The sequence below is a fragment of the Hylobates moloch genome, unplaced genomic scaffold (assembly GCF_009828535.3).
Source record: "Hylobates moloch isolate HMO894 unplaced genomic scaffold, HMol_V3 SCAFFOLD_3, whole genome shotgun sequence".
Lineage (NCBI taxonomy): Eukaryota > Metazoa > Chordata > Mammalia > Primates > Hylobatidae > Hylobates > Hylobates moloch.
In genome coordinates this window covers 37,729,568-37,747,957 of record NW_026652278.1, presented here as the reverse complement: position 1 = coordinate 37,747,957, position 18,390 = coordinate 37,729,568, and the positions used below count along the sequence as shown (strand labels likewise).

General features: G+C 38.5%; 1 protein-coding gene across 10 annotated transcripts in view; it reads left to right on the top strand.

Moving 5' to 3' along the window:
* The window catches only part of CC2D2B (coiled-coil and C2 domain containing 2B), a 150,196-nt gene that overhangs the window by 64,554 nt on the left and 67,252 nt on the right, over positions 1 to 18,390 (top strand). For 9 of the 10 annotated variants that reach the window (XM_058436153.1, XM_058436151.1, XM_058436150.1 and 6 more), the window contains exons 12-14: positions 3,764 to 3,904; positions 7,818 to 7,920; positions 8,112 to 8,224. In XM_058436153.1, the coding sequence (XP_058292136.1) occupies positions 3,764 to 3,904; positions 7,818 to 7,920; positions 8,112 to 8,224 (357 nt within the window). Of the gene's footprint in view, positions 1 to 3,763; positions 3,905 to 7,817; positions 7,921 to 8,111; positions 8,225 to 10,927; positions 11,106 to 14,283; positions 14,435 to 16,160; positions 16,309 to 18,390 lie in introns of all 10 variants that reach the window. The other variant, XM_058436159.1, reaches the window with a different exon arrangement.

Below are 18,390 nucleotides of genomic sequence, written 5' to 3'. Positions count from 1 at the left end.
TGCCCAGGCTGGTCTTCAACTTCTGGGGTCAAGTGATCCACCCCACCTTGGTCAATGAAATGCTGAGATTATAGCCATGCACCACCATGCTCGGCCTTGAAATGCGTGTTTTCTTTTTTTTTTTTTTTCAGTATTTCATTTTTTTATTATTATTATTATACTTTAGGTTTTAGGGTACATGTGCACAATGTGCAGGTTTGTTACATATGTATCCATGTGCCATGTTGGTGTGCTGCACCCATTAACTCATTTAGCATTAGGTATATCTCCTAATGCTGTCCCTCCCCCCTCCCCCCGCCCCACAACAGTCCCCGGAGTATGATGTTCCCCTTCCTATGTCCATGAGTTCTCATTGTTCAATTCCCACCTATGAGTGAGAACATGCAGTGTTTGGTTTTTTGTCTTTGCGATAGTTTACTGAGAATGATGTTTTCCAGTTTCATCCATGTCCCTACAAAGGACATGAACTCATCATTTTTTATGGCTGCATAGTATTCCATGGTGTATATGTGCCACATTTTCTTAATCCAGTCTATCGTTGTTGGACATTTGGGTTAGTTCCAAGTCTTTGCTATTGTGAATAGTGCCGCAATAAACATACGTGTGCATGTGTCTTTATAGCAGCATGATTTATAGTCCTTTGGGTATATACCCAGTAATGGGATGGCTGGGTCAAATGGTATTTCTAGTTCTAGATCCCTGAGGAATTGCCACACTGACTTCCACAATGGTTGAACTAGTTTACAGTCCCACCAACAGTGTAAAAGTGTTCCTATTTCTCCACATCCTCTCCAGCACCTGTCGTTTCCTGACTTTTTAATGATGGCCATTCTAACTGGTGTGAGATGGTATCTCACTGTGGTTTTGATTTGCATTTCTCTGATGGCCAGTGATGATGAGCATTTTTTCATGTGTTTTTAGGCTGCATAAATGTCTTCTTTTGAGAAGTGTCTGTTCATGTCCTTCGCCCACTTTTTGATGGGGTTGTTTGTTTTTTTCTTGTAAATTTGTTTGAGTTCATTGTAGATTCTGGATATTAGCCCTTTGTCAGATGGGTAGGTTGCAAAAATTTTCTCCCATTCTGTAGGTTGCCTGTTCACTCTGATGGTAGTTTCTTTTGCTGTGCAGAAGCTCTTTAGTTTAATTAGATCCCATTTGTCAATTTTGGCTTTTGCGGCCATTGCTTTTGGTGTTTTAGACATGAAGTCCTTGCCCACGCCTATGTCCTGAATGGTATTGCCTAGGTTTTCTTGTAGGATTTTAATGGTTTTAGGTCTAACATTTAAGTCTTTAATCCATCTTGAATTAATTTTTGTATAAGGTGTAAGGAAGGGATCCAGTTTCAGCTTTCTACATATGGCTAGCCAGTTTTCCCAGCACCCTTTATTAAACAGGGAATCCTTTCCCCATTTCTTGTTTTTGTCAGGTTTGTCAAAGATCAGATAGTTGTAGATATGTGGCATCATTTCTGAGGGCTCTGTTCTGTTCCATAGATCTATGTCTCTGTTGTGGTACCAGTACCATGCTGTTTTGGTTACTGTAGCCTTGTAGTATAGTTTGAAGTCAGGTAGCGTGATGCCTCCAGCTTTGTTCTTTTGGCTTAGGATTGACTTGGCGATGTGGGCTCTTTTTTGGTTCCATATGAACTTTAAAGTAGTTTTTTCCAATTCTGTGAAGAAAGTCATTAGTAGCTTGATGGGGATGGCATTGAATCTATAAATTACCTTGGGCAGTACGAATTCTACCAGAGGTACAAGGAGGAACTAGTACCATTCCTTCTGAAACTATTCCAATTGATAGAAAGAGAGGGAATCCTCCCGAACACATTTTATGAAGCCAGCATCGTCCTGATACCAAAGCCTGGCAGAGACATAACCAAAAAAGAGAATTTCAGACCAATATCCTTGATTAACATTGATGCAAAAATCCTCAATAAAATACTGGCAAACCAAATCCAGCAGCACATCAAAAAGCTTATACATCATGATCAAGTGGGCTTCATCCCTGGGATGCAAGGCTGGTTCAACATACGCAAATCAATAAATGTAATCCAGCATATAAATAGAACCAAAGACAAAAACCACATGATTATCTCAATAGATGCAGAAAAGGCCTTTGACAAAATTCAACAGCCCTTCATGCTAAAAACTCTCAATAAATTAGGTATTGATAGGACGTATCTCAAAATAATAAGAGCTATCTATGAAAAACCCACAGCCAATATCATACTGAATGGGCAAAAACTGGAAGCATTCCCTTTGAAAACGCACAAGACAGGGATGCCCTCTCTCACCACTCCTATTCAACATAGTGCTGGAAGTTCTGGCCAGAGCAATCAGGCAGGAGAAGGAAATAAAGGGTATTCAATTAAGAAAAGAGGAAGTCAAATTGTCCCTGTTTGCAGATGACATGATTGTATATCTAGAAAACCCCATTGTCTCAGCCCAAAATCTCCTTAAGCTGATTAGCAATTTCAGCAAAGTCTCAGGATACAACATCAATGTACAAAAATCACAAGCATTCTTGTACACCAATCACAGACAAACAGAGAGCCAAATCATGAGTGAACTCCCATTCACAATTGCTTCAAAGAGAATAAAATACCTAGGAATCCAACTTACGAGGGATGTGAAGGACCTCTTCAAGGAGAACTACAAACCACTCCTCAATGAAATAAAAGAGGATACAAACAAATGGAAGAATATTCCATGCTCATGGGTTGGAAGAATCAATATCGTGAAAATGAAATGCATATTTTCTATCTTCATGCACTTTAACTAAGTAAGAATCCCTCCCCAGCACTTCCGTAGAGTGACTCAAACTCCATGGTGCTAGGCTACCACCATCCTTTCCCATCAAGACCTCTTGAGATTTTGGCATCCTTAATCTAAGCCAATCCCTCACCAGTGGCTTTGGAACCATCCAAATAGAACTTAGATGGCAAAATAAAAGTTGTGGGAGCATCATTCTGCACCAGAGTATTGAAAGGGACATGCAGCAGCTGGTTTGCATCTTCTTTTTTGTAAATAGTGAAGTGCCAACCAGAAATTAACTAAATCCTGAATAGATGGCAAGCACAATTATCAAAACATAGAGACTTTCCACTCCCTTTCTTTTATTGCTCCTTTCTTCCACCATTGCCTTTCTCTCTTTGGTACTTCAGAATCTTGTAGGGTTCTAGCAGGGCTCAGTGGCTCACGCTTATAACCCCAGTGCTTTAGGAGGCTGAGGCAGGCAGATCACTTGAGGTCAGAAGTTTGAGACCAGCTTGCCCAACATGGTAAAACCCCATCTCTACTAAAATATAACAGTTAGCCAGGCATGGTGGCACATGCCTATGGTCCCAGCTACTTGGGAGTCTGAGGCAGGAGAATCACTTGAACCCAGGAGATGGAGGTTGCAGTGAGCTGAGATCATGCCATAGCACTTCAGCCTGGGCAACAGAGCGAGACTCTCTCAAAAAAGAAAAAAAAAATCTCGTAGAATTCTAGCTAGGCTATTTCCTTTCTCAGGAGCATTTGCATTTTAGCAGGGCACTTTTGAATAGTGAAAAGCCATTAAGTCATAAAGGAACACATTTCTAATGGAATTGCAGTGGGTAACATAAAATATAGTAAGATGGGGTTCAGATGTGTATAAAATGAAAAGAATAAGGTGGGGAGGGAGTTCAGAAGAGTTATTGCAATATGTTCTTCCATGCCACTTTTGGAGGCTTTTAGTTCTAATCCACTGACAAATTTTTGCTCTGCCATTTTTGTTGTAGTAATACAAAACAGATGTATGACTTAGAAAGGGGAAAGGACCTCTCCCTACTACGCAGTATATTACGAACTTGGAAACAGATTAAATCTCTTCGACATGGGCAAGGGTTTACAAGCACCCCAATAAAGTTACAGGTTCAGAGGTAAGTGGCTGCTCTATTTGCTCTTACTGGTCTCCTGAGGAACTGCTCATGAATAACTGGAAATTCACAGTGACTAGGAAGACATCCAGAAGCTAGGCAACTATTCCATGTAGTCAACAAAGAATTTGTGTCTTAAATATATAAACAGATATATATATGCATATGTATGTTGAATATATAAAGTGGAATTCTTACAACTTAAGAAAACCCAATTAAACATGGGGAAATGATTTGAACAGACACTTCACTCAAGAATGTATATGGATGGGAAATAAACACATGAAAAGATGCTCAATATTGTCATGTAATTCTCTATTGTCATGTCAGTAGAGAAATGCAAATTAAAACCACAATGAAACAGTGCTACACACCTATTAGAATGGCTAAAATCCAAAACTAAAGGAAAGAAAAGACAAGACATTAACAAATGCTGGAAAGGATGCTGAGCAATAGAAACTTATTCATTGCTGATGGGAATGCAAAATGGTACAGCCACTTTGGAAACAGTTTGGCACATTCTTATAAAGTTAAATGTGGAGCCAGCAATCATACTTTAGGTGAAACACATTTTAGATAACTTGATAAAATCATAAAACCATGTCTGATGGAGGAAATAATTCAAACCCAAACACTTAAGCTGTTTGTGAACTCACAGGGAAATAACTTTCTCCCCACAACCCATTGTCCTGGGTCTTTTGGTTTTCAAAAGTATAAAAGGTTAGTATAATTTCAGGCAAATAAGAAAAATGTTTATTTTGTTGATTTTTTTTTCCTGCTGCAGTATTTTTTTTTTTTTTTTAACAAAAGTGCTCTGGACAGTTTCTAAACCTAAACCCAGCATTGAACATTATCTTAGACTCCTAAATTAATGTAAATGTAATGACTTGCTTCTAATCCTTTAAACCAACCTGACACACCCATGCATCATGAATCCCTGAGCAATAAAGAGGAGACACAGATGTCGTAGGGTTACCCAGAACAATGGCTCTGGACCCATATTGCCTGCTCACCACTAACTCTTGTTGCCACTATTCTGAACTCCAGTCCCACCTGAGGCCCTTTGCATTTGTTCTTCCTGACATTCAACTTTTCTAGCTGACTTTGGCTTGAATTAGTCTCTCCAGACTGCCTCTCAGCACTGTCAGTCACCAGGTTGGCCCCAGCTGGGGTAGCCCCAGTGACCCTAAATTGGGGCATTTAGTTTAAGCAGTTAAAAGTATCATTCTGATCAATTGGAGAAGCTATCTGTTTGAAGATGTTCCTCGGAACTGTTTCCTGGCCAACTTTACCACTATTGACCTCACAACACACCTGGTCCTTGTGAGCCCTAACTGAATAAACTTGTAGCTAGGCTTCCTGGAAAGATAGTACTCATGATAAGAAGGCCTGGTACCTAGACACTGAGCTCAGGTTATCATTTCATCATGTATTTGGTTTGGGGCATGTTGAAGTTGATATGCCTTTGAGATATCTCTAAATAAGGCAATTGAGTGGGCAGCTAGGTGCATGGTCTGTGGCACAGTAAATAAGCATAATTGAAGCCATGGGTATGCGTGAAACTACCTAGGGAGAAGGCAAAGAATAAGATGAGGAGAGACCCCAAGCACTGAGTCTTGAGAAATTGCTTTGAATGGCTTGGTAGAGGAGGAGAAACCAGAGGAGGGACAGAGAAGCACCCGTTAGAGTATTTTGCCCCAGAGGCAAGGAAATGGGAGTATTTTAAGTAGGAGGAAGTGGTTAGCAGTTATTATCAGTTAAGTTCACTACTAAAAATGTTCACTGGATTTCCTGACATGGAGGTTATTGATAATCTCAGCTAGAGCAAGTTTTATAAAGTTACAGCAGCAGAAATGAGGTAACAGGAAGTTGAGGATATAGCCCTGTCTTCTCATTCAGGTGGCAAACTCTCCTTGTTAAATGTTAGCAACACTGCATTCAGCTTAGAGAGACTGGGTGGGTCAGTCGCTGCAGATGATAGATTGTATTGTCTTCTGCCCCTGAACCCAAACCACAGCACTGGCAAATAACACAGAGAATCCAGATTTCTTATATTGTCTTCACTTGTGTTCTCTGTTTGGCACTGCCTACCTGGAGAAGATTCAGATAACTGCCAAAGAAACTTAAAATGAGAAAGAAAGTGCAAGCTGTGCAAGCAGGAAATGCAACAACATTTGATAAAATAGCATCAGGACCTTCATCATTTTCCAGAGTCATTTGGCTCAGAATAGAAAGGAGGAAGCTATAGACCCTGCTTCAATAGTTTCCCTCAGAAGAAAATCTGGGTATAACACCTATTGTCTAAGTTACTCGTAACACTTATTCCCTAAATTATTATAGGTTGAAATCACTTAGGAAGTTCTAAAAACGACTGTTCTAATTTAATTAGTATGGGGTATGGTCTGGACATCATGAGTTTTAAAATGCTTCCCTGGTGATTTTAATATGTAACAAAGGTTAAAAGCCATTGTATTAAAGAACGGCAAGTTAAGTGATGTCATATTGATTGCCCTGAATCCGAAGAAAATAATAATAACATTTATTAAGTGTCTGTTTTACTCCAAGTCCTGGGCTGAGCACTTTACTTAAATTAGTGGATTTAATCCTCACAACAACCTAATTTTCAGATGAGAAAAGTGAGGCATAGAGTTCTTAAGTAATTTGCCCAGATTCTGTAGTGCCATTAATGGGGCTGGGTTTTCAGCCCAGGATACTACCATATAGATAATATCTGCACTTAGTCCCCTATATTCTATTTCAGAAGGCAAAAAGCATGTAATAGCTGTTAAACAGCTCTATTGAGATATAATTCACATACTATATGGTTCACGCATTCAAAGTCTCCAGTTCAATGGTTGTTAATAAATTCCCAGAATTGTGCAACAATCACCGCAATTTAATCTTAGGATGTTTTAGTCACCCCACAAAGAAACCATCTTCCCATTAGCGGTCACTCCTCACATGTGCAGACATAAGCTTTTCTTTCTTTTGGGTATATGAGTGGAATTGCTGGGTCATATGATAACTCTGTAGTTAACATTTTTGAGGAACTGCCAGACTGTTTTCCAAAACAGCTGCACCATTTTATATTCCCAACAGAGCATATAATATTTTACCGAAGGATTTCCTTCTTAAATGATTAAAATGGAAAACAAAACCTTATACTGAAAACAAGACATTTTTACACTATCAGAAAAACTTGACTCCTAGATCAATAATTTTCTGACACTGTTCAGATAACTGATATTTTATTAAACTACTAATAAAAGAGGAATAATAGTACTTACTACATAGGGTTGTGATAATTAAATCAGTCAATACGTGTAAAGTACTTACACTATTGCCTGGCACATACTTAGTAAGTACTATGTAAGGATTAGCTAGTAGTAGTAGTAATAGCAGTAGTAGTAGCAGCAGCAGTGGCAGTAGTGCTGATGCCATGAACTGTTTACTGTTTATGCATAAGCACCAACTATGATTTGCCACTTAATATCACCATGATCACCTGCCCTTATACCTGCTCAGGTTCTCACAGCTTAAAAAATATGAGAGAAAGAAAAATGAGAGGAAACAGGGTATGTGTCCTTGAATTTTTATCTCCCCATTCCCCTGTTACTTATTCTCACCAGAGGAAAGGTTTCTTGATGCCCTTAGAAAGGGCTGTAAACACTAATGTAAATTTACTGAGTAGAGAGAAATATCTGAAAGCCGAGAACAAGCTTATAAAGTTTTTAAAATATTTGTCAAATTGGTAATTTCCTTAGAATATAAAATTACTTGTAAGAGATTGGTTTTGTGTGTATGCATGTGTGTGTGTGTGTGTGTGTTTGTGTGTGTGTGTGTTGGCAAAAACTCGAACAACTCTCAAATACCTCCATTATTTCTGATTTCAATAATTCTGTTTATTATTAATTAGGATTAAAATGAATAAATGTGATGAACAAGAGCAAATCTCAGAAATGTCTGAAACTGAGAAGAAAAATGAAGGAAAAGAACTTAAGAATGGGAAAAAACAGGAGGTATTTATATTGCAAAATAACATTAAACTCAACTAGTTATAATATTTTATTTTTTGATAGAATGCGAAATCTTGGTATTTCTAAAAGTTATCCAACAAAATGACAAATACAAGAAATAAATGAATTTTAAGAATAAATGTCCTACACAGGGATGTACATGGTAAATTATATATTTATTTTTTGATTTCTAGAGCCTCTCATATCTAGCTTCAGACGAAACAGAAATTGAAAGAATAAAGCCAATTACCTTGAGGCCACAACTTTCTTTCACTGCAGAATTAACAAGCTTATCCAAGTGTCCATTGTAAGCATGTTTAAATAATTATTTCTTTATTATATATTGTCTATTAATTGGATTTTTTTAAATAATAAAGTGGGATTTCTTGGGTGAGTACCATATGCCAGGCACTCTAAGTTTTTAAAAACACATTTTCACATTTAATTGTCACCATAGCTCTATAGAGTTCCATATTATCCTCATCTTAAAGAAGGAATGTAGGCCGGGCGCGGTGGCTCACGCCTGTAATCCCAGCACTTTGGGAGGCCGAGGCGGGCGGATCACGAGGTCAGGAGATCGAGACCATCCTGGCTAACACGGTGAAACCCCGTCTCTACTAAAAATACAAAAAATTAGCCGGGCGAGGTAGCGGGCGCCTGTAGTCCCAGCTACGCGGGAGGCTGAGGCAGGAGAACGGCGTGAACCCCGGGCGGAGCCTGCAGTGAGCCGAGATCGCGCCACTGCACTCAAGCCTGGGTGAAAGAGCGAGACTCCTTCTCAAAAAAAAAAAAGAAGGAATGTAGCTTATAGAAGTTAAATTGCCCAGGTTCACACATCTATTACATGCCTGAGGTGGTACATAAACCAGTTTGGTGTTCTATAGAAACTGTGATATCTTCACTGCTAGGCTTCATGTATTGATAATTTGCGGGTTTCTTTTTTTTTTTTGCTATGGTAGTAATTTTTGTTCAGGTATAAATAGGTAAGATATAAAGGCACTGTAAAAAGTAATATGCCATTGCCTTTGCTTGTTAAAGGAACTCTGGCTCTCATAAAAACTATTTCACATCAAGAGGGCCCCCTAAACAATTTTCTTCTTTGACATTACAAACTTCTTTACTTCACAGTTGTGATTTCTTCCTTGAGCTATAATGTTTTCTCTCTATGCCTAGAACATTATGCAAAAACAGACATCATAGGTAACCCTATTTCTCCATCTACTAGGCCTATGGATCCCATCTCCCTTAAAGAGGATATGGCAACTTAGAGTACTAGGTCTAATTTTTCAACATCTCTATCCCATGGCACACTTGGTACCAGTCCATCTTTGAGTATTGGGAATGTGCATCATTTAGCAGTGTTGGAACATACTGGGTAATCAATAAATGTTTATATTTATGAAATGAATGAATGGATGATTACATTAACAACCAAAAGAGCAGCAGATACAAAGTCACAATTATCACCACCTACTTTCTGACCAGAGAAGTGCAGCAGTGGAGAAATCCTTTATTTGTTCTGTACCTTCTTCCAAAAAGGGCCTGAGATATTTTATTATGTAGGACACCCATATAAAAAGACTATCTAAACAAGGGGAAGAATACAGGAGCCATAAAATGGAAGTTGGAGGGAGAGAGAAGAAAGAGGAGGAAGAAGATATTTGTGCTGGAAAAACTAGACTAAAATTTAGTGGAAGTCAAGGCAAAAGGATATATGGTGTTTTATATCTTTGCAAAGCCATTGCCATCCAATAGCATTGCTGTCATCTATTTAACACACCCAATTGAATAAAAACTCATTCTCCAGAAAAGAATAATACGTCGATATAGAGGATAGAAGTGAAAAGAATACAGAGATTAGAGAAGAATTAAAAAGAGTTTACGGGTGAAGAGAAAGGCAAGATTTCCTGAAGATAATTATAACCCTGAATCAACAAATTTTTATAATCAATTCATGAACTCATTGTTAAAACTACTTTTAGAGGGCAACAGAAAGGGTAACTTTTACTTAGATATTTCTTGAAAGGTAATTGGGAATATGGTCAAAAGATGCCAACAGGGAGATAAGAATAGGTAATCTTTTGTCTCCTAACTCTTTGAGAAGGTTACAGAGTTGGACAGGTAATAGGGCAGGGACATACTGGGCTCATAGGGTGATTAGATTGGGGAGCAGAAGGGGATTTTATGTTTCAACTTAGGGTTTATCTTCCACCCAGCCTTCTCCCTTCTGAAAAAGAGGGTCAAGTCTTAAACATCATTAGGTCAGTTCTCTTGCAGCTAGGAAGATATTCAATAAATATCGGTTGAGTGAATTAAACAATGAATGAAAGACTCTAGGAGTTTTATATCAGTCAAGGGATCAACTTATGCCTCAACAAGTGTTTCCCCCAGGGAAGTAACCTGGCTTGCTCCTTTGATCTTTGGGTTCAGAGATAGAGTGGCTTCCCCACTGTCCTAGGGAAAAGGAGTACACAGCCTAAAGCTTAAGGTGATTTACAAAGACCTTTAAGAGGACACAGCAAGCCTGTTGCCTTAGAGCCACATCTTTAAAATTATTGACAACATGGTGTGTGGAGGGTTGTGTGTTTGTGTATATAGTCTATGTGTATGTCTTTTTAAAGTTAGGAAATATTTTTAAATTCTTGATTCAACCTCCCCTCCCCATTCCCAAGCCCCTCAGTTTTTTCCTCTCGTAAGACATCTGGTAGATATGTGCTGTAATCTCTTTAAATTGTAATTTAGTAAAATAATAGCTGAATGATTTATAGCACCTTGATTTTAGTTCTTCTGTTTTTGAATACATATTTTGAGTACATCTCTTTCATTAAAAACATTTGACTGGAAAGAAGAAATTTTTATCCACATGTAGACAAGTGTTATTTGATGTAAAGATAACATTTGTCCTCTGAAATTATCTTCTGTTTAACATGCTAATATACGTTTTGAAAGAACAATATGTTATGTCTATTGTACTTTTTAAGGGTGATTTAAAGGTTTGTTTAATTTTTAGGCATGAACAAAAAAGAAGAGCCAAAATTCAGAAGCTCAAATACTTTATTAAAATATTTTACAACAGTAAACAGGTTTCTTGTACTTCAGTATCTCCCCTACAGTTTGATTTTAAAGTCATGTTTCAGCAAATTTTCAATATTCAGTTAATATATTGGCCTGAAGTGATTTGTTTGGAGGTATGCCATTGTCATTTACTTTTGTATCTTATTTTATGCCATACATAATGTAAAATTTTTTGTTAGCTACAGTTATATGTGATAAGTAATTTCTTTGATGTTGAGATGGACTGATCTTTATGTGTAGATGATAAGATATTTATAAATGTATAATTCACCACTAGTCTTTTATGCTGTAAGTGCAAAGCTATTTGATTTGTAGTGTTCCAAATACTCGTCTCCTGCTAAAATTTCTGCACCCCTGGATGTGCAGCACTACTATTCATTTGCAATGAGGTGGAAAAGTGCTGTTTACAGTATAATGACTAGCATAGCTATTTTAAGTGTTGAATGATTTCTATCGTACGAACTTCCACCCCCTGACTTGATGGCTTCAGTCTCTTGCTGTATTTGTTCTTCCTCCATTTTTGGATTTTTAGATCCCTCTAAGGATCAGATGAAAGAACATACACACAAAAGACCCCCAGTCTCTGTGCAAAGATCCCACTGTAAGAACCCCCACACTAATGGAAGAAGAAAATAGGATGATGGAGAAAAATGAGAGACAACAAAGGAGTCTAGACAAGAAGTCCTGGTGGCCAATAACGGGGTTAAACTTAAAGCTGGACTTGAAAAAAAAGTTAGGAGGGAATAAAGATTTGTGTGTAGGAAGGGAGGCGCTTGAGGAGTAGGGAGAGAATTGTAGTTACAAATATAAATCAAAATTATTTTTACAATGTCGAGAATAATTTTGCTCTCTCCCTGATAGATGTTCTATTCATTATTCATGTATTCAGCTTTCCACTGTCTTACAATGTCCCTCTGTTGAAATTCCTACATTAAAAATATGCTGACTTTCCACACTGAATTCCTAATACAAAAAAAAAAAAAACCAAGAACTATACTTTCGTACTGTTGTCCCTAAAGTAAATTGTGATATAATAATCCAATCACTTGAAGTTTAAAATCTGCCTCCCCAAATAGGTAAATGTATATTTTGAGTCCTTTATCATCCTATCACTTAGCATATGAGCCTAACAAACTAAGAGGCAGGGAGGGAGAGGAATCTAGTTAGAGATAAATTCACCATTAGCAAATGCAAAAATTGCAAAATAAATCGATATGCCCTAGCCTAACAGACTTTAACCTACATTTTTAATTCTCTTTTTTTTTTCTGAGACGAAGTCTCGCCCTGTTGCCCAGGCTGGAGTGCAGTGGCGCGATCCCAGCCACCACAACCTCCACCTCCTGGGTTCAAGCAATTCTCCTTCCTCAGCCTCCCAGGCAGCTGGAATACAGATGCCCACCACCATGCCCAGCTAATTTTTGTATCTTTAGTAGAGACAGGGTTTCACCATGTTGGCCAGGCTGGTCTCGAACTCCTGACCTCAAGTCATCTGCCTGCCTCAGCCTCCCAAAATGCTGGGATTGCAGGCGTGAACCAACACGCCCCACTTTTAGTTCATTTCTTACTACTCCTCTTTATTCATTCATCACTTCAGCCAAACTGAGCTGTTTGTCTTTTCCCACACGTGCTTGTAATTTCGTACTTCTAAGCTTTTGTACATGTTAGCTGCTTCGTTTAAGAACGCCCATTTTCATTCTTACTACTTTCAAGATGCTCAATCTCATCTGCATCATGGTGTTGACAGTTGTCATCAGGGGACAAGACTGGCTCCTGGGAGCCCTCAACTGATAAAATTCTCTATCTCAGTACACTTACCTTGCTGTCCAGGGGCTGGCCTCCAGCCTGTAGTCCAAGAACCTGGGTTTGACAGTCCACTGAGAATGCATCCTACATACCCTAAGCAAATTCACAAGGCTGAAGTGTAAGTGCCAACTCAACATTTGAATATATTTATCAGTTCATGTTCTCTGAAAGTTAGCCAATTTACTCATTTACAATAAGAAACTTATTTCACAGAGCTACAACTCCTACAAACCTTTCTGCAGTAGGGATGCCTTTGTCAAAGGGACCAGTGTGGTGTCTTAAATTCTCTTTTACAAGGAAGTAAAACGAGATAACCAGAAAAAATATGTGCCTCTTTGACTTTCCTTTTTCTTTGCTTTCTTGGCTAAGTCGTCATCACTTTGATTGGCACATTCTTTCTTATCTTTCAAGGAGCAACTTTCCCCTCTGATTTCCTTCTTAGAGCACATATCACTGTTTTCCCAAGCACTGACAACACAGTATAGGTCAAAATAAGATTTTTTTATTGAAAAAAGTTTGCTTAGGCTGGGCGCGGTGGCTCACGCCTGTAATCCTAGCACTTTGGGAAGCCAAGGCAGGCGGATCACCGGAGGTCAGGAGTTCGAGTTCAGCCTTGCCAAAATGATGAAATCCCGTCTCTACTAAAAATACAAAAATTAGCCAGGTGTGATGGTGGGCACCTATAATCCCAGCTACTCGGGAGGCTGAGGCAGGAGAATCGCTTGAACCCGGGAGCAGAGGTCGCGCCACTACAATCCAGCCTGGGCAACACAGCAAGACTCCATCTCAAAAAAAAAAGAAAAGAAAAGAAAAGAAAAAAGTTTAGCTTATAGTTATGGCAGTAAACTTACATGGAATTGTAGTAAAAAACACACCATATAGAATTAGAAGACCTGGGTTTCATGCTCAGTGAACCTCTATGGGACTGTCTACTCAGCACCCCCTTTTCCTTTCTTCTGGAGCTTTTCCTCCCTCCCTGCTCCCATAGCTTGTTTAACTCATCCTTGAATTTCATGACCAATCACTACCTTTTTCCTAAGCAATTCAACCTGAGTCTCAACCACTTATAATAAAAACAAACATATTTTCATATAGAGTTTCCATTTCCTCACTTATAAATGAGAATAATATTTATTTCCTATAATTTTTATCAGATTTACATGAGATAAAGAATTTTTAAAGTGCTACTCAAAATTAAGTTACTATGACATTATGTTATATGTACCTCATCTATTTATTCTCAGAACTGTACTCATAATCCCTTGTATTCAATTCATTTTCTAAGAAGCCAGTAAAAGGCATTACACTTTCAAGGACATGACTGGCTGCTTTTCTCATAATCATGTGGATGAAATGCTATAGAGCAATACTTATTTTATATTCTGGTATTTTTAAAAAATTAATAAAGCATGTTGTTAAGGGTGCTTATTTTTTCCTTTTTCTATGTTGTGTTTTTAGTGAGCTATCAGCCATTTCTTTTATATTTAGGTTTATGAAAAAAGTAAAAGGACAAGCTTACTGGCAAAACTATATTTACCTTTACCTAACTACACAGAGCTGAAAGGCAAAACCGTTCTGCAATATGTAGAGTTTAGCTCTGATAAGCTGGTCATGCCTGCCGATGGAGAAGTAGGAAGCAGTGAGTTTATTAAAAATATTACATTCCCCCTATTTTCTTCCTGAGTACCATATTCCTAAGTGACCCTGGCTCACTCACATAAGTACAAAATCCTGTATTTACAATATTCTTTTTTTTTTTTTGAGACAGAGTCTCACCCAGGATGGAGTGCAGTGGCTCGATCTCAGCTCACTGCAACCTCCACCTCCCAGGTTCAGGCAATTCTCGTGCCTCCAGTAGCTGGGATTACAGACCCCTGCCACCACGCCCATCTAATTTTTGTATTTTTAGTAGAGACGGGGTTTAACCATTTTAACCAGGCTGATCTCAAACTCCTGATCTCAGGTGATCCACCCCACTCAGCCTCCCAAAGTGCTGGGATTACAGGTGTGAGCCACTGCGCCTGGCCCTGTGTTTACAGTATTCTGTTAAAAATGAATTAAATTATTTATTCAGATGTTAAACTAGATTGTTTAAAGCTTTATCTTGGGTCAGATTTTTGGGAAATTTCAAATGAGCAGTTAGCACCCATGCTTTTTGTAGGCCATCCAAGGCAAGGACAGATTGCTGTCTGGAAAGTGAGCTCTGCTTTTGAATGGGCTGGCTGCTCTGCCTCGACCTCTCCTTTAGTGAACCTACAGGTGATCGCAGACATATGGGTTTGTCTTTGAACTGTATAGGGAAGGGAAGAAGAAAATGAGGGAGGGAAGGAAAGAGGGAGGGACAGAGAAAAGGAGAGAAGAAAGAAGGGTTTTTTCTGTTAGTTGTTTTTCAATTGATTTTACTCCTCTTATACAGTTAAATGTAAGTTAGTACGTCTCTGAGAGCACTGTCATTCCTCTGCTTCTCCCCATTATTCCTTTCTTTCACCTTCCTAGGGGTTTTGAAACTACAAGTAGGGAAGTATGAACAAGTGAGCAAGGAGGAGAGAGGGGGAAAAAAAAGGCAGAGAAAGAGGGAAGAATGGAGTTTGCTTCGAGTCCAGATGAAGCAGAAAAATAAGCTTATAGAGACCCAGGAGAAAAGACTCAGGACTCAAAAAATTTAGGGAACACTGGGCACTCAGCAAAAGTTTTAAGAAGTATTGTTAAACTCTTTGGAGAAAAAGAACAGCTTGCTGGCCTCTTTTTCTGCTGCCAATGGTCCTTTCTTGCTGGAAGCCACTCCCACAGAGAATGGTTAAGAAGCCTCCAGGCATAAAAGGAAGAAAATCGTGATATTCATCTCTACATATTCATCTCAATCTTTACCTTCTCTTTTGTAGTCCTTGAAGGATCTTAGAGAGGAGATGAGGGAGAGCACTAAGCTAAGAGTGGGGTTAGGGCCGGGCGTGGTGGCTCACGCCTGTAATCCTAGCACTTTGGGAGGCCAAGGCAGGTGGATCACCTGAGGTCAGGAGTTCGAGACCAGCCTGGCCAACATGGTAAAACCCCATCTCTACTAAAAAATACAAAAAATTAGCCAGGCGTGGTGGTTGACACCTGTAATCCCAGCTACTTGGGAGCCTGAGGCAGAAGAATCATTTGAACCCAGGAGGTGGAGGTTGCAGGGACCCGAGATCACCCACTGTACTCCAGCCTGGGCAACAAGAGCGAAACTCTGTCTCAAAAAAAAAAAAAAAGTGGGGTTAGCACAGATCTTCCTTTGTGTTCCTAGAGTTCCACAAGTAAAACTCAGGAAAAAACCCACAATGTGCTTCAACTGCACTTAAAACAATTCATATGTTTTTAATGCCTTTTATAAATAGATGTGCCTTTTCTTCTTGAGGGAAATGGAACTGAAGAACTCTGTCTTTTGACATCAGGAAAACTTAGCTATTCTCTATCGTGGAGCTTAGATGAAAATGGTCTTCCTCTGATACCTATGTCACAGTCATTAAGATCTTCTTACTGCAGGTAATAAACTTTAATCTTTGAAAAATAATGCCAGGTCTCAGCAAAGCATCACACAAAACATATTATGTGTAAAAGAGAAAACTTGAGCAGCAATAGGAAGAGTTTAGTTTATTTGAATGTTGATTTATCTTTTATTTAAATCACTCTACTAAGGCAGTATGTGTATTTATATGTAAGAGAATGTGTCCCTTCAATGCTTGGAATTATAGCCACACAGATGATGAGAGAGGTATTCCCAGAGTCCCTCACTTGTAGGCAAAGGTCAAGACTCCCAGGGACTTTATTTCTGGGGCCTGTATATCTCCCAGTCATTCTGGATTAGCAAAGAATCATTTATGCATTATCAGCATCCTGGGAGTTCCCAGAAGAGTTGGGGCTAATTTTCAGATTAATTATTTGCGGGATTACTAGAAATAAGTACAGTAAATTCTATGAAAATTATGATAATGCTGGCTTCCATAATGTGCTATGTTTGAGAGAAATGGTAAATATAAAGGAAAAAGTTTATTTCATCATTTAAAATAAGGAACAATGATAACAAAAAGATATCCTCTCCCCTCCCCATCTTAACACATATTTTTAAAAATAAATGGAAATGAAAAGCTTCATACAATTTATGGCATTCTAGAAAGGGCAAAACTATGGAGACAGTAGAAAGATCAGTGGTTGCCAGAGGTTCCTGGGGGAGTTAAGAATGAATAGTTGGAGCACACGGGATTTTTAGAGTAGTGAAACTATTTTGCATAACATTATAATGGTGGATACATGTCATTATACAGTTGTCAAAACCCACAGAATTTACAAGACCAAGGGTGAACCCTAATGTAAACTATGGACTTTGAGTGACAATGATGTGTCAATGTATGTTCATGGATTGTAAAAAAAGGTACCACTCCAGCGAGGGATGTTGACAGCTGGGGAGGCTGTGCATGTTTAGGGGGGTGGGGTACATGGGAACTCTCTGTGCCTTTTGTTCAATTTTGCTGCAAGTCTAAAACTTCTCTAAAAAATTATCTTTTAAAAATGTTATAGTTTTGAAAATTGTTATATACATAACTGGATTAAATGGAAAATCAAAACTGAAATTAGAGACTGTTTAAAAAAGAACAAGGAGAACATTATATATAAAAACCAGTAGCATATGGCCAGAGTCATAGTAAGAGTTCATAAATGCTTTTCTTTGGTATGTAAGAAACTGAAAGAGAAAAAAACTAAATGGCAGTAGCACAAGGAGATCATTGGTATGGAGGAAACTGAGGTAGTGGGAGTAGTTTACTTACCAAGGAGTTTGACAATAAAAAATACGCTAAAAATAACAGAAGACAAAAGAATCAAGGTACAGATTTCTTAAAAATTGGGGCCATATTTATCTTCTTAAAAGAAGTGATTAAAAGTGATGAGCTTACAAAAGATTGAAATCAGTGGGGAAAAAGACCCAATATATTGGAAAGAGTATGAGGTCGTTCAGAGTCAGGAAGGTATCAAACCAGAACCCAAGTGAATAACTATGGTTCTGGAGAAGAGAAACTCTCTCTTCCTCAACTCAGGGAATGGGACAGTCATCACTATGAAAACAGAAATGGAACTTTGATGGATGTCCTTGTTTTGCTAAGTAAATGAGGTCATCTTCTTAGAGACCTGGAGAAGGTCATTTTAAGAGCAAATCTTACAGTTATTAAAGGTAATTCATTTTGGAGCCAGTGGAAAAGTTTTCAATACCTAGAACTATTATTTTGTTATATTTCTTAATATTTCTCTAGCATAGTCTCCACAGCAGCTATTCCTAATCTTTGCCTCCTGATAATATTGTTTGCATTTTTCTTGGAGTGAGATGTTTGTCCTCCTCACTCTGAGGCTAACTTTTATGCAGGTAATTTGGAACTCTCTTTTACAATTCTACGGATGCATTTATATCTTTTTCTTCCATTATCTTCAACTTGTCCATCTCCCTAGGCTGTTGGTCTTTTGTACCCAAAAGCCTTCTTTGTTTAACACAAACAAGCAAAAACTCAAGCACCTGATTAAATCCTGAAGCCCGTTTTGGCTAGATTTTTCCTGCCAGAGTTCTCCTATGTGTGGCCT